This window comes from Melopsittacus undulatus, chromosome 10 (assembly GCF_012275295.1).
Source record: "Melopsittacus undulatus isolate bMelUnd1 chromosome 10, bMelUnd1.mat.Z, whole genome shotgun sequence".
Taxonomy (NCBI): Eukaryota; Metazoa; Chordata; class Aves; order Psittaciformes; family Psittaculidae; genus Melopsittacus; species Melopsittacus undulatus.
The window spans coordinates 11,626,303-11,650,322 of NC_047536.1; the positions used below are offsets into that span (position 1 = coordinate 11,626,303).

The window sequence follows — 24,020 nt, forward strand, 5'->3', positions numbered from 1 at the left end:
TAGACAGAGCATTTGAAGCAAACACTTCCTCTGGGGATTAGTCTGAAGCTCTCTTTGCTCTGAATCCTCTTTTCCTGTGATGCAGTTGAATTCCTTTAGCCCAGGTGCTTGATGAAGAAATGCTAGCAGAGATAATTGTATACATACAACCACTGTAATTTTAAATCTCAGCTTTCTTTATAGAGGCTGGTTAAAATGTGTTTCTGATTTTGGAGCCAAAGATCTCAAGGTTTGCCAGAAAATTAACTCAAAAGTGAACATAGCCAAACACTTCCCTGAAGCTCAGTTTTGAGTTTGCACGTTTACCTCTGTGCTCTTACTGACAATCCTGGGCATGTGGAAAACAATGTTCCAGGAATTCAGCTGGACTCACTTCTTCCACAAGAGATTTGGAAAAACCTCCTGGATGTGCATGCCATTACGTTCTCCATGTCTACGGTGGAAAGGACAAGAATGAACTGGGTAAACTCGTGAACAAAGGAGACAGAAGTTACTCATTAGAAAAATGTCTCCAGCAGAAATGACAGCAAATAGTGAAACAAACTTACCAAAGAGAGAGGGTTTTGAGGATAGATTACACAAACATCTGCCAGAAATGGTGGAGTTAAATCAGATCCTACCCTAGGGTAGAGGGAGATGGATCAGTGTCCCCTTGAGATCTGGCATCCTTATTTTGTGTGCATGATCTCATCACTACCGAGGGAAGTGATCCAGTCATTAATTTGATTTTACACAGCTCACCCACTTAATGAAGTTGCAGAGTCATTTTGATCACTGCTGACCTCAAAAAGCCTAAGATGAAGTGGATAAGGAGACACATGCAGGAGTTTTTCTCATCTACAGGGATATGTTGTGCAAACATGAAACCACAAAGGAGCCAAGCAATAATCCAGTCTTTTTCCCTTTATATCTTTTTTAGCTGATGTCTCCAGGAACTCTCTGCAGGGAAAGAGCAGGACTTTGTGACCTCCCAGAATACTGCACTGGCAAGTCACCATTTTGCCCCTCCAACTCTTACCAAATAGATGGGGCTCCCTGCGATGGAGGAAAGGCCTATTGCTACAGTGGCATGTGCCTTACGTATAAAGACCAGTGCATACAATTGTGGGGGCCTGGTAAGGAAACTGCTTGCAGTAAAATACACTGTCTTTTGAACAGGCAATGTTATGTAGGATCCTGCTATTGTTACCCTGTGTAAAGCACTAGTACCTTCCATACCTGTCATCAGTAGCAAAGTCTGGGGAGCCTTTTCTCCTGCCCTGCTTGCTTGGAAGAAGCGGCAGAAATTTTCCATGTTCAAACCATCCCAGAAATAGAACAACTGAGTGGTTAGCATGGAGTGAGGTGGGCTGTGGAGGCTCCATAGCCATATGAGTCTCTTCCATGCAGGAGCAAGGCCAGCACCAGATGCCTGCTTTGAGAAGGTTAATGCCGCTGGAGACACCTATGGGAACTGTGGGAAGGACATCTATGGCAACTACAGGAAGTGTGAGATGAGGTGGGAGAGTGGCAGCCAAGAACTGCTCATTGGAGATATTTTTATATATTACAAAAATATATGGCAGTAGATGAAACAAAAACATGGATCAGTTTTACTATCCCCTCTGCCTCCTGGAAGCCAGTTGCATCCCTGTTGGACTTAGAGCTCTTAAGAGCTCCTCACACTGAAGCTTTAAGTTTACCATTTCCCTTGCCCTTTGCATTTTAAAACATCTAGCTGATATTTTTTCCAAAGTAACAGAAGAGGGGTTTTCAAATCCATAAGTTAAATGTAGCTTTTAAAGTGAAACAAAAACTTCTTAGTTGTATCTGTGATTTTGCTGAGGCTGGCCTACCCATGAGGATATTGAAATAGTGCCATCAGTACCTAGCACTGTTGCTTGGGCTAGCTCTTGGGAAGTGCTTGATGTTTTGCCCTTCAACAATGACTCAACACTGCTGCTTTAATTCACATGTAGACCTGATGCCTACAAAACTTTCAGCAAGCCAGAAAGAATCACTTTAGTCTTTCCTTTGAAATCAGAGACGCTAAATGTGGGAAGATCCAGTGCCAGAGCTCTGCTTCCAAACCCCTACAGTCCAACGCAGTGGCCATAGATACGACTATCCTCATGCAGAGGACGGAGCTGAGGTGCCGAGGGACCCATGTGTACAGATCTGACAGTGAAGAAAAGGAGATGCTGGATCCTGGCTTGGTGCTGACAGGAACAAAATGTGGGAGCCATCATGTAGGTACAAGCCTGTAATGGCTTGAGGGGAAGTTCAGTATATCAAGCCATTCATTTCTTATGTCTAATGTCTTTCTAGAATTTTATAACAATTTCTTAGAGGCTTCTGAGGAGCAATGGTAGAATACACACCAAAGGCCATACCTTATGTCTTTGCCAGATGAAGGCCAGGGCCGGTGTTGAATTTGGAATTTGCTAGTGAGTTGAGGTTGTCTTGCTTAAAGGTGAGAAGGGCCATAAGAAATCAAGACACCTGAAAGTTCCCTCAAAGACTTGCCACATGGGCATGGCCAAGCTATCAACTTCTGAGCTCCCACTCCTCTCTGATGTGTGTTAGCTGGGACTTAGGTAGTGATTATATTTGCTTGGGAGCTGGGTTAACTTCATGGCATGTTGTCTTTCCCAGGGTATTACTTGTATTGTCTGGGACCCCACAAGTCACAAAACCACACAAGACAGTAGTATAGTGCATAACTCAAAGAGCTAACACTGAGTTCTTGGATCCTTTCTCTACAGGTGTGCTTTGAGGGACGCTGCCAGAATACATCCATAATATTTGATTCTGAAAGCTGTAACAAGAAGTGCCATGGCCATGGAGTAGGTGTTGTCTTTTTCATCTCCATTTCAGACTAAAGCAGCATGGGCTGCCATTTGTCTGTGTATGGTTGTTCAGCTCAGTTCTGATACCACACTTATGTTTGCTTTGGACTTTGGCCTCTTGACTTGCTCTTTCTCTCATGTTTGATGCATTTTCTGGTCTGTGGACTAATGTATTTAAGTCTTCCTATTCTAGGTCTGCAATAACAACAAGAACTGCCACTGCAACCAGGGGTGGGCTCCCCCATTTTGCAATAAGCAGGGAAGGGGTGGAAGCTTGGACAGTGGTCCCCCCATGCCTGAAGGTGAGTAGGACCAAATCCGCTATGATGGCACTTCAGAGGGACTTGAATTAAATGAGGAGCAGAGAGTTTTCCATTTAACAAACTACTTTCTTGTCCTCAGGCTCTTCAGCAATTGCGATAACTCTTGCAATCCTGGCTCCCATTCTCCTTCTCATCATCGTGTTTTTATTCTACTATCTGAAATGCTGGAATAAGTTTGCCATCTGTTCTCTAAAGAAGACCCCACAGTTCAGGTAAGTTGTCAGTGTGGTGCCTTGCCTTGCCTGCCTGCATCCACCGCCTTTCAGTGTGAGGACAGAAGAGAAGTTGCAAAAGCTGTCAGGAATATAACTACATGGGTTTGTTGGTATAGTCAGTATTTGCTTCTCTTTTTTTCTTTTTTTTTACTTCAGTTAAAACATAATGGAAAATACAGCAAAGGAAAAGGAGAAAATGTACCAAGGAAATAACACTCTTTTCTTTCTGTCATTGTCAGTGACACCTCTGGAAATGGACATGCAAACCCTGCATTCAAGTTGAAAACCCCACAGGAGCAAAGGAAGGTAGGGGCAAGGTCAACTTCCACCTCCCTGAGGAGAGATGCTGCTCCCTAAGATATGGGATGTGTTTCCCTCTCCCACTGCAATTAGGGAGAGGTTCTATCAAAGGATGGATAAAACACCTATTAGACATACTGGTGTTGCAGGCAATGTTTTCCACTATGTGGCTCATAGACCTTATGTAGATCCTCAAAAGTGTAGCGGAAAGTAAAAAGGTGGTTTGAAGTGGAAACACCTAACTCCCAGTCTTCTGCACAGGTGATTGGCTTCCCTCAGATCCCATCAAAACCTCCTCCCCAGCAAGCTCCAGGGCTCCGAATAAACCTGCAGCAGCCATCTGCCTTCTCCACTGGCTACATGTGTGGTGTGGGGCAGTCCAATGCAAAGGACACTGTCCGTCGGACACCCCCGAGTAGACCGGCACCTCCTGCTCCCAGACCTGCTGTCTCTCAGGTATGGGGTTGTGCTACTGTCCTGCAGGTGTGGTTTGAAGGGAGGCTTGTACTGAGAGTGATGGCTCTCACCCTGGTGGGTGTAGACGTTACTGTGCTCACTAGCACATTCTCCATCTTGCCACAGGACAATCACTGGTGGTCTACCCCACTTTGTAGTGCAGATGAGAGTGACCATGCTCAACAATAGCATACACCATTACTCTTAATTCAGATTCCCTGATACCTCTGACCTGGGCATGAATTCAGGTACCTTGGATCACAAAGCAGCATTCACTCCACCAAGGTCATCTAAATATTTTTTAGCTGCAAATCAAACAGATAACATGCCAGGAACGAAAGGACTGTACAGATTTTTCCTTGAGCAAGCCTAGCACAGCTCTTCTTACCATTTGTATGTATTTTGTCTCCTGGAAACAAGCTCTTCTGGGATTACCAGTACTGAGTACAAGATCTCCATGCCTTGGGATGATCCCCGAGGTGTCTTCTATTTGGCCATTCCTGGACTAAAGCCTTGGAAGCCTCAAATAAATTCTGATGTGAAGCATAAATGAGACTTTTAGCATGCTGCATAGGAAACATTAGACTTAACCCAGACTGGCCCCATCTTATGTCAGCATCCTGGCCACAAAGTTCTTTTGAGTGTTATAAGGAAAGGGGTTTGATTTACTTCTCTTCCTAGCAGTTTTGGTTTAAGCTTAGTACGGATCCCACATTGTTATGGAAAAGATGGTAAATCATTCAGATTGCCTTAACTTCATTTTACCCAAATATTTCCCTACTTCCTTTACTAGGTTAGGGCCAGAAAAGAAGCCAAGGGCTCAGTTACAGGATAGCAGGAGGCTGGCTCCCAGGCAGTCTCTGAAGGACAGAGAGGAAAACAAACCCAAAATACTTTAGTGAATGGGATTTGTTTCTAGCTCCATTGTTCCTGTGAACAGACAGCACTTCAGCAGGAAAGAAAACTAAAACAAAAGCAGGAAGCTGGCTGTAGTCAATAAGGAATAGGTATGCTTCACAGCTGGTTGTTGACAAGTTCCCCACAATCTCCACTGTGCTCCCCCCTCAATGCATCGTCTTTTTATTTCAGTCAGGTCTTCTAGATGGAATGATTTGCCTAGGATTTCCAAAAGAAACCTCGTCATTTTTGTGGAAGGTACAGAAGAAAGAATCCATTCCAGTCTTTGCTAGTGTCAGTGTCCTTCCTAGACATTTGCAGTATCTGCCAGATTTGCTCTCCTGCTATTCCTATAGGAGCAATTTGGACCTCTTGGTTGGTGGCATTTAGCCTGCTTTGTCCTTCCTGGAGTCACAGGGCGAGGTCCTTGGAGGGCAGTGGATCCCCAAGCATCAGCTGATGCAGCCGACAAGCATCACATTTGTGCATAGTCTAAGGATATTGCAGGGGTTTTGGGTCCCCTCCAAGTTGTGAGTGCAGCTGTGCTTTTTAAATCAACACCTGGAAGCTAGCAACAGCTCAGAGACTAAGCAACAGCAGGCAGTTGGTTCTCGAGTGGGTAACTTCTCCCCAGGGGCATGCTTTACACTGAAACCCATTAGGCGAATGGAAAACACAATGCTCCGTATCCTATTAGGGACAGCTGTGTGCGCAAACAAAGTCGTAACTGATGTAGGTGTGCGCAGGGCTGTGTGTGTTTGTATGGGCACATGTATATATACATGTATATAGGGTTTACAGGCATTGTATTGGCAACCATATAGTATGACTGTCTTAAGTGAATGAATAATGTGGCTGATTAAAAGACTCTGGAACACTGCTTCCCTATATGCTTGCAAAATTCAAGGCTTAAAACTTCTGGATCCTGTAATAGCCAGAATGTTGCATACTTTCAGCCCACAGCTCCATTTAGAAGACAGAGCAAGGTGGAAACCTTGCTACCCTGTGTGGTTGTCCTCAGTTTGAAGGTAGCTGCCCAGCAGCCTAAAGCCATCGGTCTTCATGAAACTTCATAGATGAAAAACTGTGCTTTGAAAACCACTGATCACCTGTGTAATAGTAAGCCACAGCAGCAGCTACCTGTGCTCCATCCTTTCTTTAGAGAGGGTGAGGTCTTTGCAAGTATAGTTTTACCTGTATCCCTTCAGTCTTTATCCCAGGCAGGGATGCTACAGGCAGAGTTGCAATCAGTACTCCTGCCTAGTCTGTAAGGTTTCTGCTGGTTTTTCTCATGCATCCATTAGATGTAATATTGCAGCTACTGCCTCTGTTTTCAGGCTGAGCATCTGTCCAGGCTGGGAAATCAAAACTATTTCTTTCTTGTGTAGGATATTTCTAGGCCCCGGCCACCACAGAGAGCTTTGCCAGCCGATCCCATCCCAAACAGACCCAGAGCCTGGCCAGGGAGCAGCTCTGCCATCTCACTGCCTCCTGCAAACACTAGAACTCCAGGACAACTCCAGCCTGTGACAGAGGTAGGCACTGAGCACAGTGGTGGGAAACACAGCAGCATCTCCTCACCACAAGGGAATAAGAGTATTCTGAAGGGAATAACCTTGCTATCATATTGCAAAACATCATGCATAGCACTGGTGGGTGGAAATGGAGAGGCTGTTGGGTTGGTTGCCTTTATTGAAGGGCACTAAAGTTTACCTGATCCTTACTACATTTATTGAGTTAAGCAAAACAGTTGACTCAGTTCTCCACATACCTGAGCACTTCCTCAGGTAAGACATCTGGGAGAATTTCCTATGTGATGTGTTAGGGTATGAATGCATGTGAATGGAGACAGGCTTCCCCTGGCTATCTGTAACATCAGCTCCAGGAGGAGAGGGCAGTGTCTGCTCTTTCATCAGTGCTCACTCCTCTCTCTTTTCCCTTTTTTCATCTCATCCAGAATACTGGTGTCAGGATGGCTGGAGCAGTGAATGTCTTGAAGCCAGGTTCCTGTGGGCACTCATGAAGCACACTGTTCCTGGCTGGCTCTGACCTTCACAGGGGACTGGAGGGCCTTCATCACCCAAAAACCCATTCACGGCCACAGGCAGGGTCTTGGCTCCTCTTCTCCAGCCTCCTCTGTTTCCTGTGTGACTCAACAAGCTGCAGTCAGCTTGGCAGGAGTGCTCCCAGGAGCTGCACTGGTACATGGCAAGCTGAACTCAACCCTCTCTGCTGATAGCCTTTTCCATATAGGAATGACTTGTTTCTACGGTATTTAAATATTACTGTGCAATATCCAGTGCTGGGATGGAGGGATTTCACATGTTTCTAATCAGTTATTTAAGTCTTAACAGGGAGGACAAGCTCTGAGTGCAGATGCTGGCCTTGATGGACTTTCATGTAAGACCCAGCCCTGTTGGCTTCCTCAGCCCATCCACACAGCTGCAGGAGCATAGGTTGGTGCTATACAGAAACCACTGCCTCCTGGGAGAGCGGAAGGCAGCTGTTGAAACTTTCTTTGGCTTATTCTCAGTTTACAGTGGGTGGCAAATGAGGCCACAACAGGGAGCAAACCATGAAAATATTCCCGGTTAAGGTAATTTGTGGGTCACAGTGGATTTTTATTAGCTTTAATAGAGTGGATTATTTTCCCCATATAGCCATCTTCAGCAAGAGTGCTGCAACCTGCCTGTCCTCCAGCACTCAGTGCTGTACAACAGGAAAGCATCCCCAGTGCAGCCCGTGTGCTCTCATCCATGGCACTGGGACACAGCCAAGGTACGACAGGGAAACTGATAAGAGCAAATAGCCAGAAGGAAACTCAGCAAAACCCAGCACTGAAATCTTCTCTCCAACATGCGGTACCATGGATCAGTGACATATCTGTATGTGTCTCCTCAGGCTTCAGCCTGTGCTGAGCAGTAGCTCAGCATGGGCTGTGTGCTCCCCATACCGGTGAGAAACCTACCTTCGAATTGCCCAGGTGATAAACCAACACGAATATTACCGCAACACATGGTGCTTTTGTAGGGCAGCTCATTTACTCCAGGCTTTTTCTCCAGTATGTGGATGGAGAGAGCTGTCTGTGTGCACTTTAAGCAGCTGATGGTTCTGACCCTGAGGACCCTCCCTTATGACTTTCTTCATTTCTTTTCCTCCCAAGAGTTTGGGCTGTTTTACATTGTTTTTTCCTCACGATTTTAAATTAAGACCTTTAGTTATGCCAGAATGTTTCCTTTTTTCTTTTTTTTTCCTTGAAATGATTTCCTTGGAGAACCCAGGGAATGCTGGAGCTATGGTTACAACAGTTCTGTTGTGTCTGATTTTTATTATGGACAAATCTTCAGTGATTGCTGCTGTGCATGTGAGAAACTGTATTATTGGCATAAAGAAAAGTCTTGTCTGATGGTTCTTTCCCAAAGCTCCACTGACTGAAAAAGACCCAAAATATAGCAAAACAAATAAGCCCCAAGCACTCATTAAATGTGCAGTTATATGTAGCAGTTAAATTACTTAAATCATAGTAGGATTTGCAACTTCACTACCTCTTTCTCCACAAGGAAACAGTACACAGGGTCTGTCTTGAATTTCTCATAGATTATTCCTTGTCTTGACCATTTTGGCCCTTTTGTTACCTTCTAGATGCCTGGAACAAAACCATCCTAAAATACTCCCCAAAATAAAGGATGGCAAGTGAAAAGACATCAGCTTTCTAACCTTTTAATGTCTTTTTCTGTAGTTGGAATATATTACATATAAACAACCTATTATCAAACAACCCCCAAATTTGCTGTTTCTTGGGGCGCAGCTAATGTTGCTATGTAATGGTGTGTTTTACTGCTCACAGGTGGAGCAGTAGGCTGGGCACATGCTGTACATACACTGTAGTAGTACAGCTTCGACCACAAGAACTTGACCTTGTATCTGAGCCCTCACTGAAGACAGCAGCAGACTTCTGCTGCAATCAGTGATCTTTATCAAATGGCCACCAAAAAATATGTGATCACAAAGCCCATGGGCACACAAAGCTCAGAGAACAACGGCATGTGCACCCAAACTCTAATGGAAAACCTTGTCACTGGAATATCGTAAAGTCTCCAAAAGGTAGTTTTAAATCCTTATTAGTTTTCATATATGTGCAAGTTGAGTGAATGAGAATGAGGGAACTGTGGGAGGAGTGAAGATGGTGAAACCTTGGGAGAACACATACCAAAATACATCTCACTTTCTCCTGTGTCCACATATTAATGGTTTACAATAATGTTCTCTATGCAAATACTTGAAGAATGCAATTCATTGTGCCTTTTGCCTGGTTTTAATAAATTTGTCAGTTGTCATTAGCAAGTGTGTGTCATTAATCAGTGTGCCACTGCATTACCTTCATTGCACATATGGCATTTGTCCACGACTGGCAGGATAGCAGGAGAAATGACTTTTATAAAATGAAGCTCTAGAAAGTGAGGAAAGATGAGTCTCGGTTACAGGCTTTTTCTAAGGTTAGATGCATGAAGCATTACACCAATTCTGATGTCAAAAAGCTCGAGTTACTTGGACTATTTTCTGTTACCAAACGAGGGCGCTGCTGGTTTATTCTCTGCCCAGATGCTCTTTCTGCTCTACCCAGCGGTCCCTCAGCCTGTTTCTTTTAGGGCCTCACCAATAAGATCAGACAAATCACGAAAAACTTTCAGATTCACCTGCAACGGTGGCTTTTTTTGGTTGTTTGTTTTTTTTTTTAATAGAAAAAGCCTTTATTTCCTTTTCCACATTCCAAAAAAAATAGAATTGAAATGTTGTTACAAGAGATTGCATATTCCCACCCTCAAACCCATGTTGCGGTTGTTCAGCGATGCTCAGGCCTAGGTATAATCAGGTCAGCATCGCAGACAGCATCAGTGCTCCAGGGCTAACCCAGCCAAGAGCTGCCTCTGGATCAAGCCAGCCTGGCAAAGCCAGCTCAGGCTTTGCTGCTCCCTGGTTGGGATTTACTGTGAGAAAATGGGCTCCAATCTCCGTTTGCAGCAGGATGGGAAAAACTTTTAACTGCAGCAACAGCTTCCTTTTTCACCTTCCAGATTCAAATGTTATTTCTCCCATTTCTTCATCATCACCACTGACAGAAATCCAAGGGGGTTTTGAAGGTGCCCCATTGCAAGAGTCCAGGTAACATCCATGCTGTATTGAGAAAGATGGAGAGGAGTGAACATAACCACTCTGGAGTAAACTGCATCCCTACAGCTCTGCAGAGCATCATCCACTTATATCTGTCTTTTAACATACAACTCATACCTCCCTCTAAACAACAAAAACAAAAAAGCTTTTGATTTTAAATGATAGCAGGAAATGTCATGGGGCTCTGAGAGCTGGGAGGCTCTCCGAGGTCAAGATATTTCCTAAGAAAAAAATTACTTTAAAGTTACAGCCATTTGGTCTTTCAGCTGGAAAAGATTTTCAAGGGCCCCAAAGTCTTGCAGACAGTGCCAGTGTTTCTCCTACCATGGAGTTTACCTTGCCAGAGCTCCCAGCCTGAGCAGGGGCTGCCCCTTGCTAAGTGAGGTCTAGATCAGAGCCAGTGGCTTCACCAATCACATCAGCATGGACTGGGCACCATTGCTGCTAAGGAAAAAGCCCAAATAAACAAAATGCCACGTAAAGCTAAGTAACACTAGCTAGTTACTAACTAGTGCTGCAGGGAAACTCCTGCACCTCATAAAAACCAAAAGCTGAAAAAGATTTGCTTGCCATCATCCTATAAAATAATTTTATGGGTCCTGCCACTGAGCTTGAGTGAACGCCTGCTCCAAAATTCACCATGTTTTGCCCATATTCACCAATATTCTTGTCCCATATTCGCAGAGCAAGTAATTAAATAAGGATGAGAAGAGTTTGAATAGATGTGCACCACTCAGTCCTTGCCTCTTACCTGTCAGAGATACTGGCCTGTATTTTGGAGTTCATGCAAGTGCCTGGAAAGGGAAAAAAAGGACAAAAACACACTTATCAGTGATTCAGTCAGGGCCTGGAAATAAACACATCAATGTCCACCCGGGGTTTAACTCTACCAAGCTTTGGATAAGACACTGTTAGTTTTCTGCTTTTCATTTTTTAAACTGTTCACTAGTATCCAGAATATTGACATCAGCCCATTCACCCAACCTCCAGACCCTTGCATATAACACATTAGGTGTAGATCATTAATACTTTGGGTTTATCCTCTGGGGCGATGCTGGAGTTGTCCACCTCTATCAGGATGTTCTTGTCATCTCGGGTGACTGGCGCTTGCTGTCCACTCTGGAGGACCTGTGGTAGATTCCCTAAACTGACATCCATGTCTTTGAAGGCATGGAGTAAAAACACCCCCAGAATGATGGTGAGGAAGCCACAAACTGTCCCAATGATGTCAACAACAGTCATGGTGACCCACTCCTTAAAGAGGATGACGGAAGTTGTGATGACGATGGTGGTGAACAGCACATAGTAGATAGGAAACACCAAAGATGTATTGAAAATGTCTAGAGACTTATTGAGGTAGTTAATTTGTGTAGTGATGGATGCCACCAGTGTGACGACTAGGATCCACGTCAATGGGTGCTGCAGTACAGGCTGGCCAGCAAAGAAGCCCTTAATGGCAATACCCAGGCCCTTGACTGAAGACACGGAGAAGGCACCAATAACAGAGCAGATGGTGAGGTAGATGAGGATGTTGCTCTGGCCATAGCGCGGTGCGAAGTAGAAGATCAGGAGGAAGCAGACAGCCAAGAGGATCGCAGCATAAGCAAGGAAACCTGGAAGAGGAAGAGAAGTAACTCAAAACTGAGCAGTGGGCATGGAGAGCAGTACATGCTGCCCAGCCCCAAGAGAGAACACAACCTCTTGCATACCTGGTTCTTTCAGCTTAGAAGACATTTCATCCAGAGTGGTGACCTCTTCATCCTCCGGGGCATGTATCACCATCACAGTGCTGCCCACGAGGCTCAGCATGCAGCCCAGCTTTCCTAGCATGTTGAGCCGTTCTCCAAGCAAATATGAAGACAGGATAGCACTGTACGGAGCAGAAAAATGTCAGCAGGTCCTTTAAAGTCCTTTACAGAAGGAACAGTAGCTAAAATAAGGTAAGGAATGCCTTCATGTGATATAAGAACATAAATTTAGAGTAAATATGTTGGATTCCAGTGTTTTATTACACAATCACATTGCATCTACCAACAGCTGAACCTGCAGAGATGCAGGTGTGATCTCCAGCTCACAGCTCGTGTATCAGCAAGGTGAGGAAAATGCTGAATGTGTTAGCACATCCTCAGGAATATTTTCAAGGTCTACAGATTCACTTAGGAGCTGTTGGCCCTTACTAAGCTGTTAGAGCCCAAGGAAATGACTTCTGAGGAAAACAGAGAGAAAAAACCCCAACCAAACAACAAAGGAGTTACATCAGTTGTAACTAAATCATCTGAACTATTAAGCCCCAGAGAAGCTCTGAATGTATGGAGGCTACAGATATATCTGCAGAAATATCTAGTTGTTGTCCATAAAAATTAGGGACAAGACACTGGAGCAGTCCTAACCCTCAGTTTGCTTCTGCATTTCACAGTAACAGACTTTCTATAGAGCCTTCAGTATGCAGAGTCGTGCGTTTTGATATGAATCTCCTTCTTAAAAGTAAATAAAATAGGATCGCAGCCCTTTTAACAACAGAAATACAAATACACAACATTAAAGCACCCTAAAAGCCTAGGACATAAAAGGCAAATGACAGAGTTTAAATACAAGCCTCACATTTTTGACCCTTTTAGATTTTGGTACCGTTCACTATGAGAACAAAACAAAACAAACAAACAAGAATCTGAATTGCTAAAAGGACTGTAATAAAGAAGAAAATAACACTGATATTTGTAATAATTTATGTCCCCAAAGGCATGCTACTTAATTCATAACTTTCCAAATGATCCCCCGAAAGGACAACATCTATAAATCACTGGACATTGTTTCCTTTAGGCAGAATAAATCATATTCCTCTCATTTTTAGTCTTTCTGTCTTCCCAGACAAACAAGCAGATTACAGACACATAAATCACCTTATGAGAACGCTCAGAGCCCCCAGAGGTGTCACAATCGTTGCAGGAGCAAAGGCATAGGCAGCAAAATTGGCAGCTTCCCCTCCGCCCACTAAACAAGCACAAGAAAAATAAATAGCAGTGAGTTACAGCAGGCTTTTTGTGCTTTCTCTGTGAGGCTTGCAAACCAGTAAGACATCAGTTAGACAGTGGTATTTTTTATAAGGGATTCCATGCTGCTGCTAAACAGGACCAGATAATGGGTGCAAATCTACTACAGATTAATACAAGGAGAGAAGCATCCCTAGAGCCCAGTGCTATGTGGAGCAGGACGGGGGGGTTGGGGGGGGTGGTGGTGGAGGGGTGGGAATGGGGATGGGGGGGGAGGGGGGTGGTGGTGCCAGGGCTTGTCCTTGTCACAGCTGATCCATATGAACTCATTAACACAGGCAGCTGCAGTGTGTCTGGGTGGTTAATGAGGGGTGGGCACTTGTGGGAGCCCCAGTGCTAGAAGCCACCTACAAAACGTCTCTCCATGGGGCTGTGGTGTTGTTCTCTGGCAGAGATGTCCTTGTTTCCTGAGTAGTGAGTGTTGTGTGCTTGCTTATGGGTTGTGTTGTGGTGGCTGTGCAGCAGGAGCTGCAAGGGCAAGGTGGGGGTACTTGGAGCTGCTGCAGTGGTGAGATCCAAAAAAGACTGCTCTGAAAGACTCTCTAGTAAAACCTGCTGCTCTCTAAATGGCTGTGAGTCCACTTGGGAAGATACTGTAACATGCAGCATCAAAACAGGTTTTAAGGCTAGCTTTAGGAGAAAACAAGCTTTGCTCAAGAATGGAACTGCTACCAACACCTCCTTCTTATCACCCCTGTGCAGCAGCAGTAACCTTTCCCAGAGGCCCCAGGCATGCATGGGAGGTTGTTTGCCCTGTGCCTGGTATGCAGGCAGACCGTTCAACTACCTTATTAAAACCTGGCTTTTCATGCATTTGATCTGGTAAAACTGAGCTATCAAGTCCTACCAGTCCTGCAGGAGGATGGGAGATTCTGTGTGGCTCACCAGCCTCTGCTACAGATGGGGGAACTTGCCAGAAAAAAAAGGATTTAAGCCACTAGATATTGGGCTTATTCCACACCTGATTCACAGGGACAGACACACTGGAAAGGTTGAAAACACAGGGAAGCAGCTTCTACTTACTGGTTAACAAGCCAGCCCACCAGAGCCAGTCCTTTAGGTAGCCATGGCCTCCATCTCCTGAGGAAGCAAAGCACATAGACATGCAGGAGTTAACAACTGTGTTCTTCAGAGCAAGAGATGAGAAACAGCCCTTTGTAGAGGTATAAATTGCAAGAGGAAGAGTTTGACAAAGAAAGCTTCCTGGAAGGACACAATATGCAGAGATGCTGTTCTATATGGAAATTATGTTGAATAAAGGGATTAGCAGAAGCTGGCGTTTAGGGCTGGACAACACAAATACAATAAAAGCAGTGGCTTAATCCTGGGTGACAGTGGGAATGATACCTTATTGCCCCAAAGGTTATGGACCTGGGATGAAGCATGCCCTGCTGCAAGCAAGGGGCCTGGGGCTGCCCTTCAACCCTGGGAGCAGTGGTCATCCTCACTCATTCATCAGGATGCATCGGCCTCTCAATGCATCAATAAGCACACCAGCTGGGCTCCCATGGACTGGTCATGTCTCATCTGGCATGTTCCACTTGCCTGTTCCCTGTGCATCATCGTGGAGCAGAGGGATGAAGGATGGTAGGGGTTAGTCTGTGCTGGATACCAGACTGCTTCCAGGGACACTGCCAGCTGCATCCTGCCTGTGAGTAACCTGTGCTTCACTTCGTGTCGCACTGCCTCACTGTGGAGTCTCACGTATGGACACTAAGGTAAGGCAATTTTTCCAAACCTTGTTTTCTAGTTCAAGTGATGGTTATAGCTATGAAGGATGAAGAGAGGAATAGGTGTCTGGTTGCTCTGTGCAGGCATGTGGTGTCATAGTTTGTGTTGCTGTATGGTTGTGGTGAAGGCTCCCTGTGTCCTGTACCAGTGGTTATCTGCTCCATTTGTACACTGCCTTGTATCACAGGGCCTCAGCCTGAATAGCCAGAAATCCTAATGTTAACTTCATGTGCATCATTATGTGACTGAGCACTTCTGATGAAAAATGACTGCTGGTATTGGAACAACTAAATGGAAGAAAATGTTCATATAAATGAAGAGTGGACATACTGTGCTGAGAACAACCCAGCTCCGGTCTTAACCCATGTGTTGTTAGATGTGAGGAGTTTGAGTTTGCTGACATTGTGAACCTTGATTTTGCTGGGTCAGAGAAAGCTTGTGTTCTTGCTAAGTCTGACCTGACTGGTCAGTAACAGTAGTGCTTGATCTGCCTTGGAGAAAAGTGATGTGCTCTCAGATAGCAGGGGTGAAACACTGGGACTGAGAGATTAAAGGACAAGATGGGAAAAGGGGAAACAAAGAGGCACACGTGAATTGTTAAGGACATGTGGAAAAATCTTTTGCTCAAACTCAGCCTCTTGTTCCTCAACAAGTTCAAATGTTATGCTTTGGTATGCCTTAAAAAATGCTGATTTATTTGCTGTTGGGGGTTTTTGTTTGGCTGGGCTTGTTTCTCAAGAGCTCTTACTGTCAGCTATGGTTTTATGTCATGAATCTCTAATTCTTGGTAAAACATAATGAAAAATAGGGAGGGGGTTGCACTTGTTTTACTCACTTGGCTCTGTTATGAGAGGAGTTCATGGAGGTAAAGAGAGGATCATTTTCTAAAGTCAAATCAATAGTGGTATTTCATTGTGCAGATATAATGCCAAAAAGCAAACCTTTTTGAGGTCAGCAGTTGCATTTGGCCAGTGTAATGGCAGAGAATGGAGATGGACCCAAGACTGGCCTACAGCTCAGGTGCTGTTGGTAGCTCTGCTAATTGACTCTGGACTCAACCCATGCCTCTATATCCCCATTTGGGAACAGTGATATTTACTTCCTTTGTAAAATGAATTAAGAATTGTTCCTAGGCCAGAACTGGGCAGCAGTAGTATTTTAATTATCGTTATTTTGTTTTGTAGTTATGCAAGTAGGTCAGTGCCAGGTAGGGCTGAAGCTGCTGCTAGAGTGCATGTTTACAGTGCTGATGGGATGTGTCAATTCCACAGTGCAATTCTGCTGTAGGCAGTGCTCCTCTGCCATTTCCCATCCACGTATATGTGCACATAAACATACACCTCTCCCTGAGAGCTTCCTGCTAGAGGAAAGTTATCCACATGTTGTTGAGCAACATAGCTTGGAAGTATCCTTCCTGAAGACCACAAGCAGAGTTCACACAGATTGCAGGCATGAAGTCTTGCATTAATGAATGGCTTTTGCTAATGCAATTAAAGCACATGGGGCCTCATCCTTGTCTCAGTGACTTGCTGGTAAAGCTGCCTAGTGCACCAGTAAGGGCAAGAGTGGGGTCATGGATCTGTGCTATTCTGCTGTTTGGCATGGTGATGACTTGTACTTTTTTGCAAAGGGGCCCATTTCAAAGAGCTTTCACACTGATTCATCACGCACAGCCCAGCTGTGATGGATGTGTATTATTTCTCTTATCACACTGTGCATGTGACTTGCTATCTTCAGTGCAAGGCAGGGGAATGCTGTTTTTAGCTCAGCCATTCCAGTGCAGGGCTCTGTAAATTAGCTCCTCTGCTCTAGCACAGCACTGATATCTAGATCCTGCAAAAATATATCCACAAAAGGTCTTATTTACATTGCTTATGGAAGCTGATGTGTATCCAGAAGTGTTGTCTTGCCTTATGAGTGCTGGAGTTCTGGGAACAGGTGGAGCTCCCCATTCTTACCCCCTCAAAAGCCATACCTGCCCTGGTGCCTCCCTTCTCCACCAGCCGCAGCAGCCCCTTCTTCTTGAGGATGACACTACTTCCAATGAGGAAGCTGGAGAAGACAGCCAAGCCCAGGCCAATGTAGAATCCGTAACTGGTTTCTAGCCGAGTTACCCAGGAGTTATCCGAAGTCCCATTGTCCCAGACAGGGTCAGCATTGCCGATCACTTGGCACACAACCCGATGGGAAAGGCATGAAAGGGTGAGCAGAGAACCTGTGGAGATAAACCAGCAAATTATTGATATGACTATCAATAGTGCCTCTATTATCTTTGGACTCATTCAGTAGTCCCTCTGAGCAGCCACCCATGCTCTCAGCCTAAGGGCACACATCCACCAGGTCCCAGGACACCTCTTTAACTGCACATGGAAATAGCAAGGTGTTGAATGATAGATTTATGGTGTTCAAGCAGCTCATTGACACTGAATGTGTCTGTCAGTCTAGCAAAGTGGCACAAGTTTCTGAACTGGAAATGGGAAAGCCACAGGGATCACTATGATAAATAAATTTGAATTTCCAAATATTTATGCCAGAGTTTCTGCACCAAACTCCAATGTAATGGATTTGAGCTATGCCTTATCAACACTCAACCTTGTTAATTCAAAGGTTTTTGTGCTTTCCAGCCAACTAATCCTTGCGTCTGCCAGCATGCCAGCTTTGGGTTTGATGTGGAGTTATGCCAGTACTTTGTAACTGTGCATCTGTTCCAGCTCTGTGTTCCGAGCAGTGCCATGGGATGGCTTGTAAAATAACAGGCTTGTCCTGGTCCAGACTTTAATCTCTGTTGTCTGTACTGTCTAAGGGTTTTATTTTACCTATTTGCAGAGTGCCTGGGTGCATGCCAAGCCCTGTCAGTGAGGAAGGACTGAAAGCAGTTTTCTGCTGTGAACATCAACAGCACTACCCCCCGTGTCTGTAGCCAAGGTGTGCTTCTGTGTGTGGGAGGGAAAATTGCAGTTTATTCCTACCCTCACACCCCTACCGCACCCAGCACTTCTTTCTATTGCAATCTTCTCCCTGTGTGTAGTAAAGGCACCGTGACCAACTGCGGGGAATAGAGCAGCCAGGTGGAGTGTCATGAAAGTCCCTTTGTAGGAAAACACTGTAATCTTCTATCTAAACTCAAAGGAATTACAGAGCAAGTATTTCTGTTGTGCAGTGCAATGGCTGAACTGCTCATAGTCCTACTGGCAGCTCCAGATTTTCCTGAAGTGACTGACTAGCACTCCTATCACTGCACCCCCAGTCCCTGGCACGTGTAGATGACGATTTGGATCTGAACTGGATACAAACTTTTTCTAATGGAAATAAATACAGTGACTTTCTAGATGCATTTCCAAAGACTCCTTAATAGGGCTCTTCTCTAAGACAGAAATATTCTTGATTGTGGAAGTATTTCCTGGGGAAACAGGGTGACATCTTGCCCCCTCGGCAAGGTAAAAGCCTCCACGGTGTGCTACTAGGTACAGACATAAGGCAGTGGGATGGGGCTATTGCCAAATGGATCAGATAATCTTTAAGGGAGAGAAACTAAAACCGTAGGTCCTCTGCGTCCGCGTTAAGGCTGACAGCGCAGCTGCGTGTGGCTTGCGCATGAAGTGAGTTTTCCCGTTCCTACACAGACCTTGCAAAAAGGAAAAGAACCCCGAAGTCCATAAAACCAAAGCAGTGACAGAGAACAGCCCCGAAGCCGGGGAGGGCAACACCGGGGAACTGGGGCTCCCACCACCTCCCCGAGGCTCGCCGCGCTCCCCCCGCGCTGCCCCGGCCCGGGGCGCACCCACCGTTGCTGCAGCTGCTGTTCGCCTCCAGAGCCTCCATCTCCTCCGTGCTCCGGAAGGCTCAGAGCATCGCGGCGGCGCGGGCAGGAGCCGGGGCTGGGCCGAGCTGCCCGCTCACCTGCCCGCACACCGGCCCGCCCGGCTCCGCCTCCTCCGAGACGGGACGGGGTTGGCTCGGGGCAGAGGGTGCCGGGCAAGCCCCGCACCCTCCCTGGGGCGGACACCTCCGGCCCCGCTGCAGGAGGCTGAGCGGGGGCTTAGGTGGGATGTGAGCCCAGCTGCACGGGTTGAGCTGCAGGACGTGGGGTGCACACCGAGTGGCTTGTGTGTGCTGCAGAGCTGTGGAGTTCATACATGCACGGAGTATAGTGGAACAGGAAAGTAATCATGAGACATTGTTTGGGCATTTTGTTTGAAATTATTTAAATGTAAGAAAAACCGAGAGGGTAAATCTAGGTTAGATACAAGGAAGAAATTCTTCACTCTGAGGGTGCTGAGGTGCTGGCACAGGGTGCCCAGAGAAGCTGTGGCTGCCCCATCCCTGGCAGTGCTCAAGGCCAGGTTGGACGGGGCTTGGAGCAACCTGCTCTAGTGGAAGGGGTCCCTGCCTGTGGCAGGGGGGTTGAAAGTAAATGATCTTTAAGGTTCTTCTAACCCAAATTGTTCTGATTCCATAAATTAAATCCCATACTCCTGGAGAGATCTCTTACCTAAAAGTGACTGTAACTGCAGTTAATATAATAAGGAAACATTTCATGAAGTGTCTTGTTTCTTCAAACTTTGGTGTTTATTATTCTCCACTTAGTACTATGGATGTGTCCAGCAGGTTGTAGGACTGAAGGATGAAGTTGGGGGCTAAGAAACATGTAGAGGTCTAGCAAAGATGGCTATATCCTGATGTAAGTTCTGTGGTGGGCGCAGGGTTCCCTATATTGTGTACTCACTAGGCAAAGGCATGTTCTCTGCCGAAGGTCTGGCCAAATTTACCTAAAGGACATTCCTGACCTTTGAGTTGTAGTGGGAAAGATGCATTTGTAAAAGCAGTATCCACAGAAGATGAGTGTGTAATGACAAGGGCACTCTTACGCTGTGAAGTGTTGTGCAAAAGGAGATCAGAGCTGCACAAACCATCACCAGCAGCAGCTGTGACTTGAGACTTAGCTGCCTCCATACTGAATCCCAGCTGTGAGCTCCTCCATCACTTACATTCATTTTACACCCTTCTACTTCTGACTGTTCAGTTGGTGGGTCTTGCTCATCATGACCACATGGTTCAGCCCATACTATAGATTGGGGGCTCTGTATCCCCCATCAACCTGCCATCCGACACAGCCAAGCTTCTCTTGCTAATACTAGTGTGAACTTTTGGAGCATGCTGCACACCGTGTGTTTTGACTTCATCCCCACCCTCTTCTGCTGAGTCCTCCCTTCCTGTGTTTGTGCCTGGTGTCCCTGTGTACGTAGAAACCTATTGCCAGTACAAAAGCCTTTTCGTTGCAGCAGGAGCCATTAGCCAGACTCAGCTGTAGGTCAGCAGAGATAAGTAGAACCAATGGCTTTTCTTCAGCAAGCCCAAATTTATAGGCAGAAGTAGTATCTGTCATAAAGGCAGAATAAAGATGTGAGATCTGCAGGATCTGAGCCTGTCTGAAAATTAGGATTTTCTTTTTTTCTCCCCATAAAATATACCTGTTACTACAGAAATTGCCCTTAGACCATCAAGCTGCTGCATTACCAGCACTGTGCAGCTCCTTCACTCAGTACCTGATCCTATCTCTGTACAACTGTATTCTCCAGCAAACGTAATGTTCAAGTGTTTTCTGAGTCATTTGACTTTAATGGGGTCTGTTCATCAGTCGCAGACCTGCTGGTCACTGGCTGGGAGAGGCTGTGCCAGCCAAATCCAACGTCCTTTCCTTTATCATAGGGCACTTGATAATCAATCCAAATCGTGTGGTAGCAGATTTTGATGTAGGAAATGAAATGTGTGCTGTTTTATCAGTGGTCTGGGAGACACTTCTGCTGTTATATATTACGCAGGCAAAAGGCACCCTGGGAGAGACAGTGATGGAAAGACTCTGCTTATTTAGTAAATTTACTGTCTGATGCTGGGTAAGAGCTATTGATGCAATGTGTCACTATGAGGTTGATTGCAGAAAGTGAGCTGATGGCTGGGATGGACAAAGGTTTGCTGTGTTCGCAGTGCTGCCTGCCTGTGGCTGGCTGGGTCTGGGGGAATTCATGTCTTGTGTTCCCTCACAGGCTGCTGTACCTTGTGGTCAGGTGATGTCCCCTTTGCTGGACTTTCTCCAGCACTCTGAGGTCTTGATTTCAGCTGGGGAATACTAATGGTGTTGTGTTTATTGACAGTTAAACTGTGTCCAAAATGATGTGGGTGACTGTTGTTGACATCTGTGCAGAGTGCAGTTGCCCACTGCGCACAAAGATGTATTTGAGAGGGAGCAGGTTTGTATGGAACAGATCTGGGATTTAAATAATCCTTTAGGTCATGGTGCAACCTGATAAATTACTGCTACAAAAGAGGAGGTGATGCAGTCAAAAGCAAAAGGCACTTTGGGCCACAGCTTTACCTTCCCCTGTCAGCTTGGTTTCCTAAAGGAGAAGGCTGATGTGACCACATACATGTGTACCCCTTCTTCATCCCCAAAGATATTTGACCCCGTGGGCCAACTTTTGTCAGATTTGACAAGGGGAGTGATCTCCATGAGAAGCTGCTAATCAGCTCTGGGAAGAGGAGACATGACAGGGAGGAGGTCCCAACAGGGGGAACACTGCACTGTGAGCATCTCATGCATCAGAGGAGGAGGGCTCCCAGCTGTCACCACTGTGCAAGAAGCTTGTCAGATCTTGCAATCACCCATGGGAGACAAGTGTGTCATGGATTTATTTCTCTCTGGTGCAGGGGTGTGGTATATAAAATCAAGTCCCAGGAGTTGCATTTGATGGATTTAGCAAGGCTGTGTATGGGGAGTTAAAAACCAGGTAAGATAGCATGGAATTGCGTACTATGCTTAGTCAAGGGCAAGTTGAGACTGATAACAATAAAGCAAGGATGCAACCAAAGCTTCTTTTTTATTGCTTCATATCCTCATTTTAATGGGAAGGCTGTAATTAAGGGAACTCAGCTCCAAGCTATGACCTCACTGGTTGATACTCGCATCAGATGTTCCCTTAAAAATAGTTCATCAGAAATCAGATTCTTCCTTAGCAGCTCATCTTCTAACAATGCAGTTCTTCCTGAAATACCGGTTTCCTAGCCAAAAACACTTGACTGGGTACAGCAAGGCAGCTTTGCATGCAAATAACCTCTTTGGCAACATCAGAAGGCTTTGTTTCCCCTGCTCTTCTCTGCTCATCTCTTCTGATCTGGAAAAAATGATGGAAAAATACTGGATATGAATTGTCCTGCTGTACAAATAATGGTGGAAGTACCCAGCTAACAGGTGGTGGAGACTTTTGTCCTTTGATGTCTGCTAGGCATGGTGCCTGTGGAAACTTTCAGGACAGGGTTGCAATATTCTGCTATGGCTTTGTATAGTTTGAGAACTCAAATGAGTTGTTTGCTGCTTCAAAGCAAGAGTAAATCCTCTTCCTGAGAATGACCTGGTAGTGTAAGGAATAAGGGAATTGCCAGGTGTTCAGAAGATTACAGCACTACATGAAAGGATGCTCAAAGCTTGAAAGACTGGACTTTGTTGGGCAGGCAGCTGTTAATTCAGCCTATCCCAGAGTAACCATGTCTGCAGCAGCTGAGGCTGTCATTTTGTGCCATAAGAATTTAGACACCACCACAGTCACATCCATGGTGTGTTCCCACCCTTGCTGTTCTGCTCTCCCTGTACCAGTGCACATACCTGTGGGTCTGTGCTGTGGGGCAGCTGACTGATCCAGGATCGTTAAACGATAAAACACATCCCAATTGGTTTCTCCCATGGTTGTTAAATATTTTATCCAGATCAGTTCAATGATAAAAGCCATTGGCCCTATAAACCATCTATGTTGGCAGGAGTGGTAGGTTGATGATGGATAGGAGGAGGATGCTCAGTGGACAATCGGAGGCCTTAAGGCATAAAAGTAGCAGTGGGTGCCACAGGATGAAGACATATGTAATCAGCAGATTGTTTATTTGCAGACCTCTTATCTTCTGGGTGTTTGCATCAGAACTCTTAAATCAAGCAAAACTAGGTATGAAAGGCACTTCTGGCTTGCAGAAGGGGTCATAGAAATGGTTATTTTGTTATGCTTTTGAAAGAATAATGCAATAGCTAATGAACTGTTCTTCACATTGGTGAAGTGCCACCTAATCTGAAGATTTAAATATATTTAGAAACATTAGGAAGAAGAAAGATGTGGGCCTATATCTTTGATGCTGGTCCCCTAGGGCTGGTTGTCTAAAATTCAGCCTTGGACCCCGATATTCAAAGCAAATATTTCTACTGGCTCCAGGTGAGACCATACAGCACGCGGCACTTCTTAGGGTGATGTCTGTGAGACAGCAGCTAAAATCAGTCAAAAAGAAAGAAAAAAGAAATCTTGATGGAGGAAAGGAAGAAAACGCAACAACCTGCCTAGTATCAGTGGTGGAATCAGGAAGAAATTCCCGCTCTCCTCTCTGCCGTGTCCTGCTGCAGAACCATGTTGAAATCAGTAAACACTGGGCAACTTTTACCCCTTTGGCAAACAGTCCTCCACAGCAGCATGTTCACACAGAGCTGCAGGCATATCAGGTGTGCTGTGACTTAAAGGACATCAGAAAGACCAACAGAGCTGTGTGGTCATGGCGTAAAGTTCACTTCCCATTTCATGTGAAGAATCATTGCATTTTTATTCCTAGGAAGTGTTCCCACAGGGAAACCTTGGGAAGAAGATATGAAAGGGAACATCAACTAAAGTATTTTGCCTGGAGCTAATGAAGCATAAGTGCTCCCAGTAGCATAGATCCACGTCAGTTCCTTCACCCCAATTCCACAGCTCCCAGGACATCAATTCCCCTCAATTCCCACTGTTTCTTCTCCAGTCAACAAACATGGGTGCTCCTCAGATGCTTTTAACACAAACCTAAGAATTGTTTTAAATGGAAATTTGGAGAAAAATAGCAAGGAGAGTCTCCTGGAATAAAAAGTCCCTTTTTTGAGTTGACAGGTCTGTGGTAATGTGAAAAAAAAGAGCTTCCCAGTTTAGCTTTGAGTAGGGCCTGTCAAATTCTATTATTTATAATTATGTACTTTTCCCTCCCCCAGCCCTC

At 45.3% G+C, this 24,020-nt stretch overlaps 3 protein-coding genes across 4 annotated transcripts in view; 2 read left to right on the top strand and 1 right to left on the bottom strand.

Annotated features, from left to right (window-relative positions):
• Positions 1–9,363, top strand: part of ADAM19 (ADAM metallopeptidase domain 19) — a 32,095-nt gene extending 22,732 nt beyond the window's left edge. The window contains exons 14-23 of the mRNA XM_005147367.3: positions 920–1,115; positions 1,390–1,498; positions 2,024–2,228; positions 2,745–2,825; positions 3,022–3,130; positions 3,231–3,363; positions 3,606–3,672; positions 3,928–4,122; positions 6,408–6,554; positions 6,977–9,363. Of these exons, the coding sequence (XP_005147424.2) occupies positions 920–1,115; positions 1,390–1,498; positions 2,024–2,228; positions 2,745–2,825; positions 3,022–3,130; positions 3,231–3,363; positions 3,606–3,672; positions 3,928–4,122; positions 6,408–6,554; positions 6,977–7,042 (1,308 nt within the window). The 3' untranslated portion in view covers positions 7,043–9,363. The remainder of the gene's footprint in view (positions 1–919; positions 1,116–1,389; positions 1,499–2,023; positions 2,229–2,744; positions 2,826–3,021; positions 3,131–3,230; positions 3,364–3,605; positions 3,673–3,927; positions 4,123–6,407; positions 6,555–6,976) is intronic.
• Positions 9,364–9,398: 35 nt separating this feature from the next.
• Positions 9,399–18,901, bottom strand: NIPAL4 (NIPA like domain containing 4). 2 transcript variants are annotated; one of them, XM_031047465.2, is made up of 8 exons: positions 18,758–18,901; positions 16,948–17,187; positions 14,265–14,321; positions 13,092–13,182; positions 11,901–12,061; positions 11,221–11,804; positions 10,943–10,985; positions 9,399–10,194 (listed from the first exon to the last, which is right to left on the bottom strand). In XM_031047465.2, the coding sequence occupies exons 1-7, from the start codon at positions 18,792–18,794 to the stop codon at positions 10,974–10,976; spliced, it is 1,182 nt and encodes a 393-aa protein (XP_030903325.1). In that variant the 5' UTR covers positions 18,795–18,901; the 3' UTR covers positions 9,399–10,194; positions 10,943–10,973. The 2 variants fall into 2 exon arrangements, with proteins under 2 accessions (XP_030903325.1, XP_005147366.1); XM_005147309.3 differs by lacking the exons at positions 9,399–10,194; positions 10,943–10,985 and having other exon boundaries at positions 10,992–11,804.
• The window catches only part of FNDC9 (fibronectin type III domain containing 9), a 32,630-nt gene continuing 23,491 nt past the window's right edge, over positions 14,882–24,020 (top strand). The window contains exon 1 of the mRNA XM_005147307.3: positions 14,882–14,959. The gene's annotated coding sequence lies outside the window, so the exon portion shown is untranslated. The remainder of the gene's footprint in view (positions 14,960–24,020) is intronic.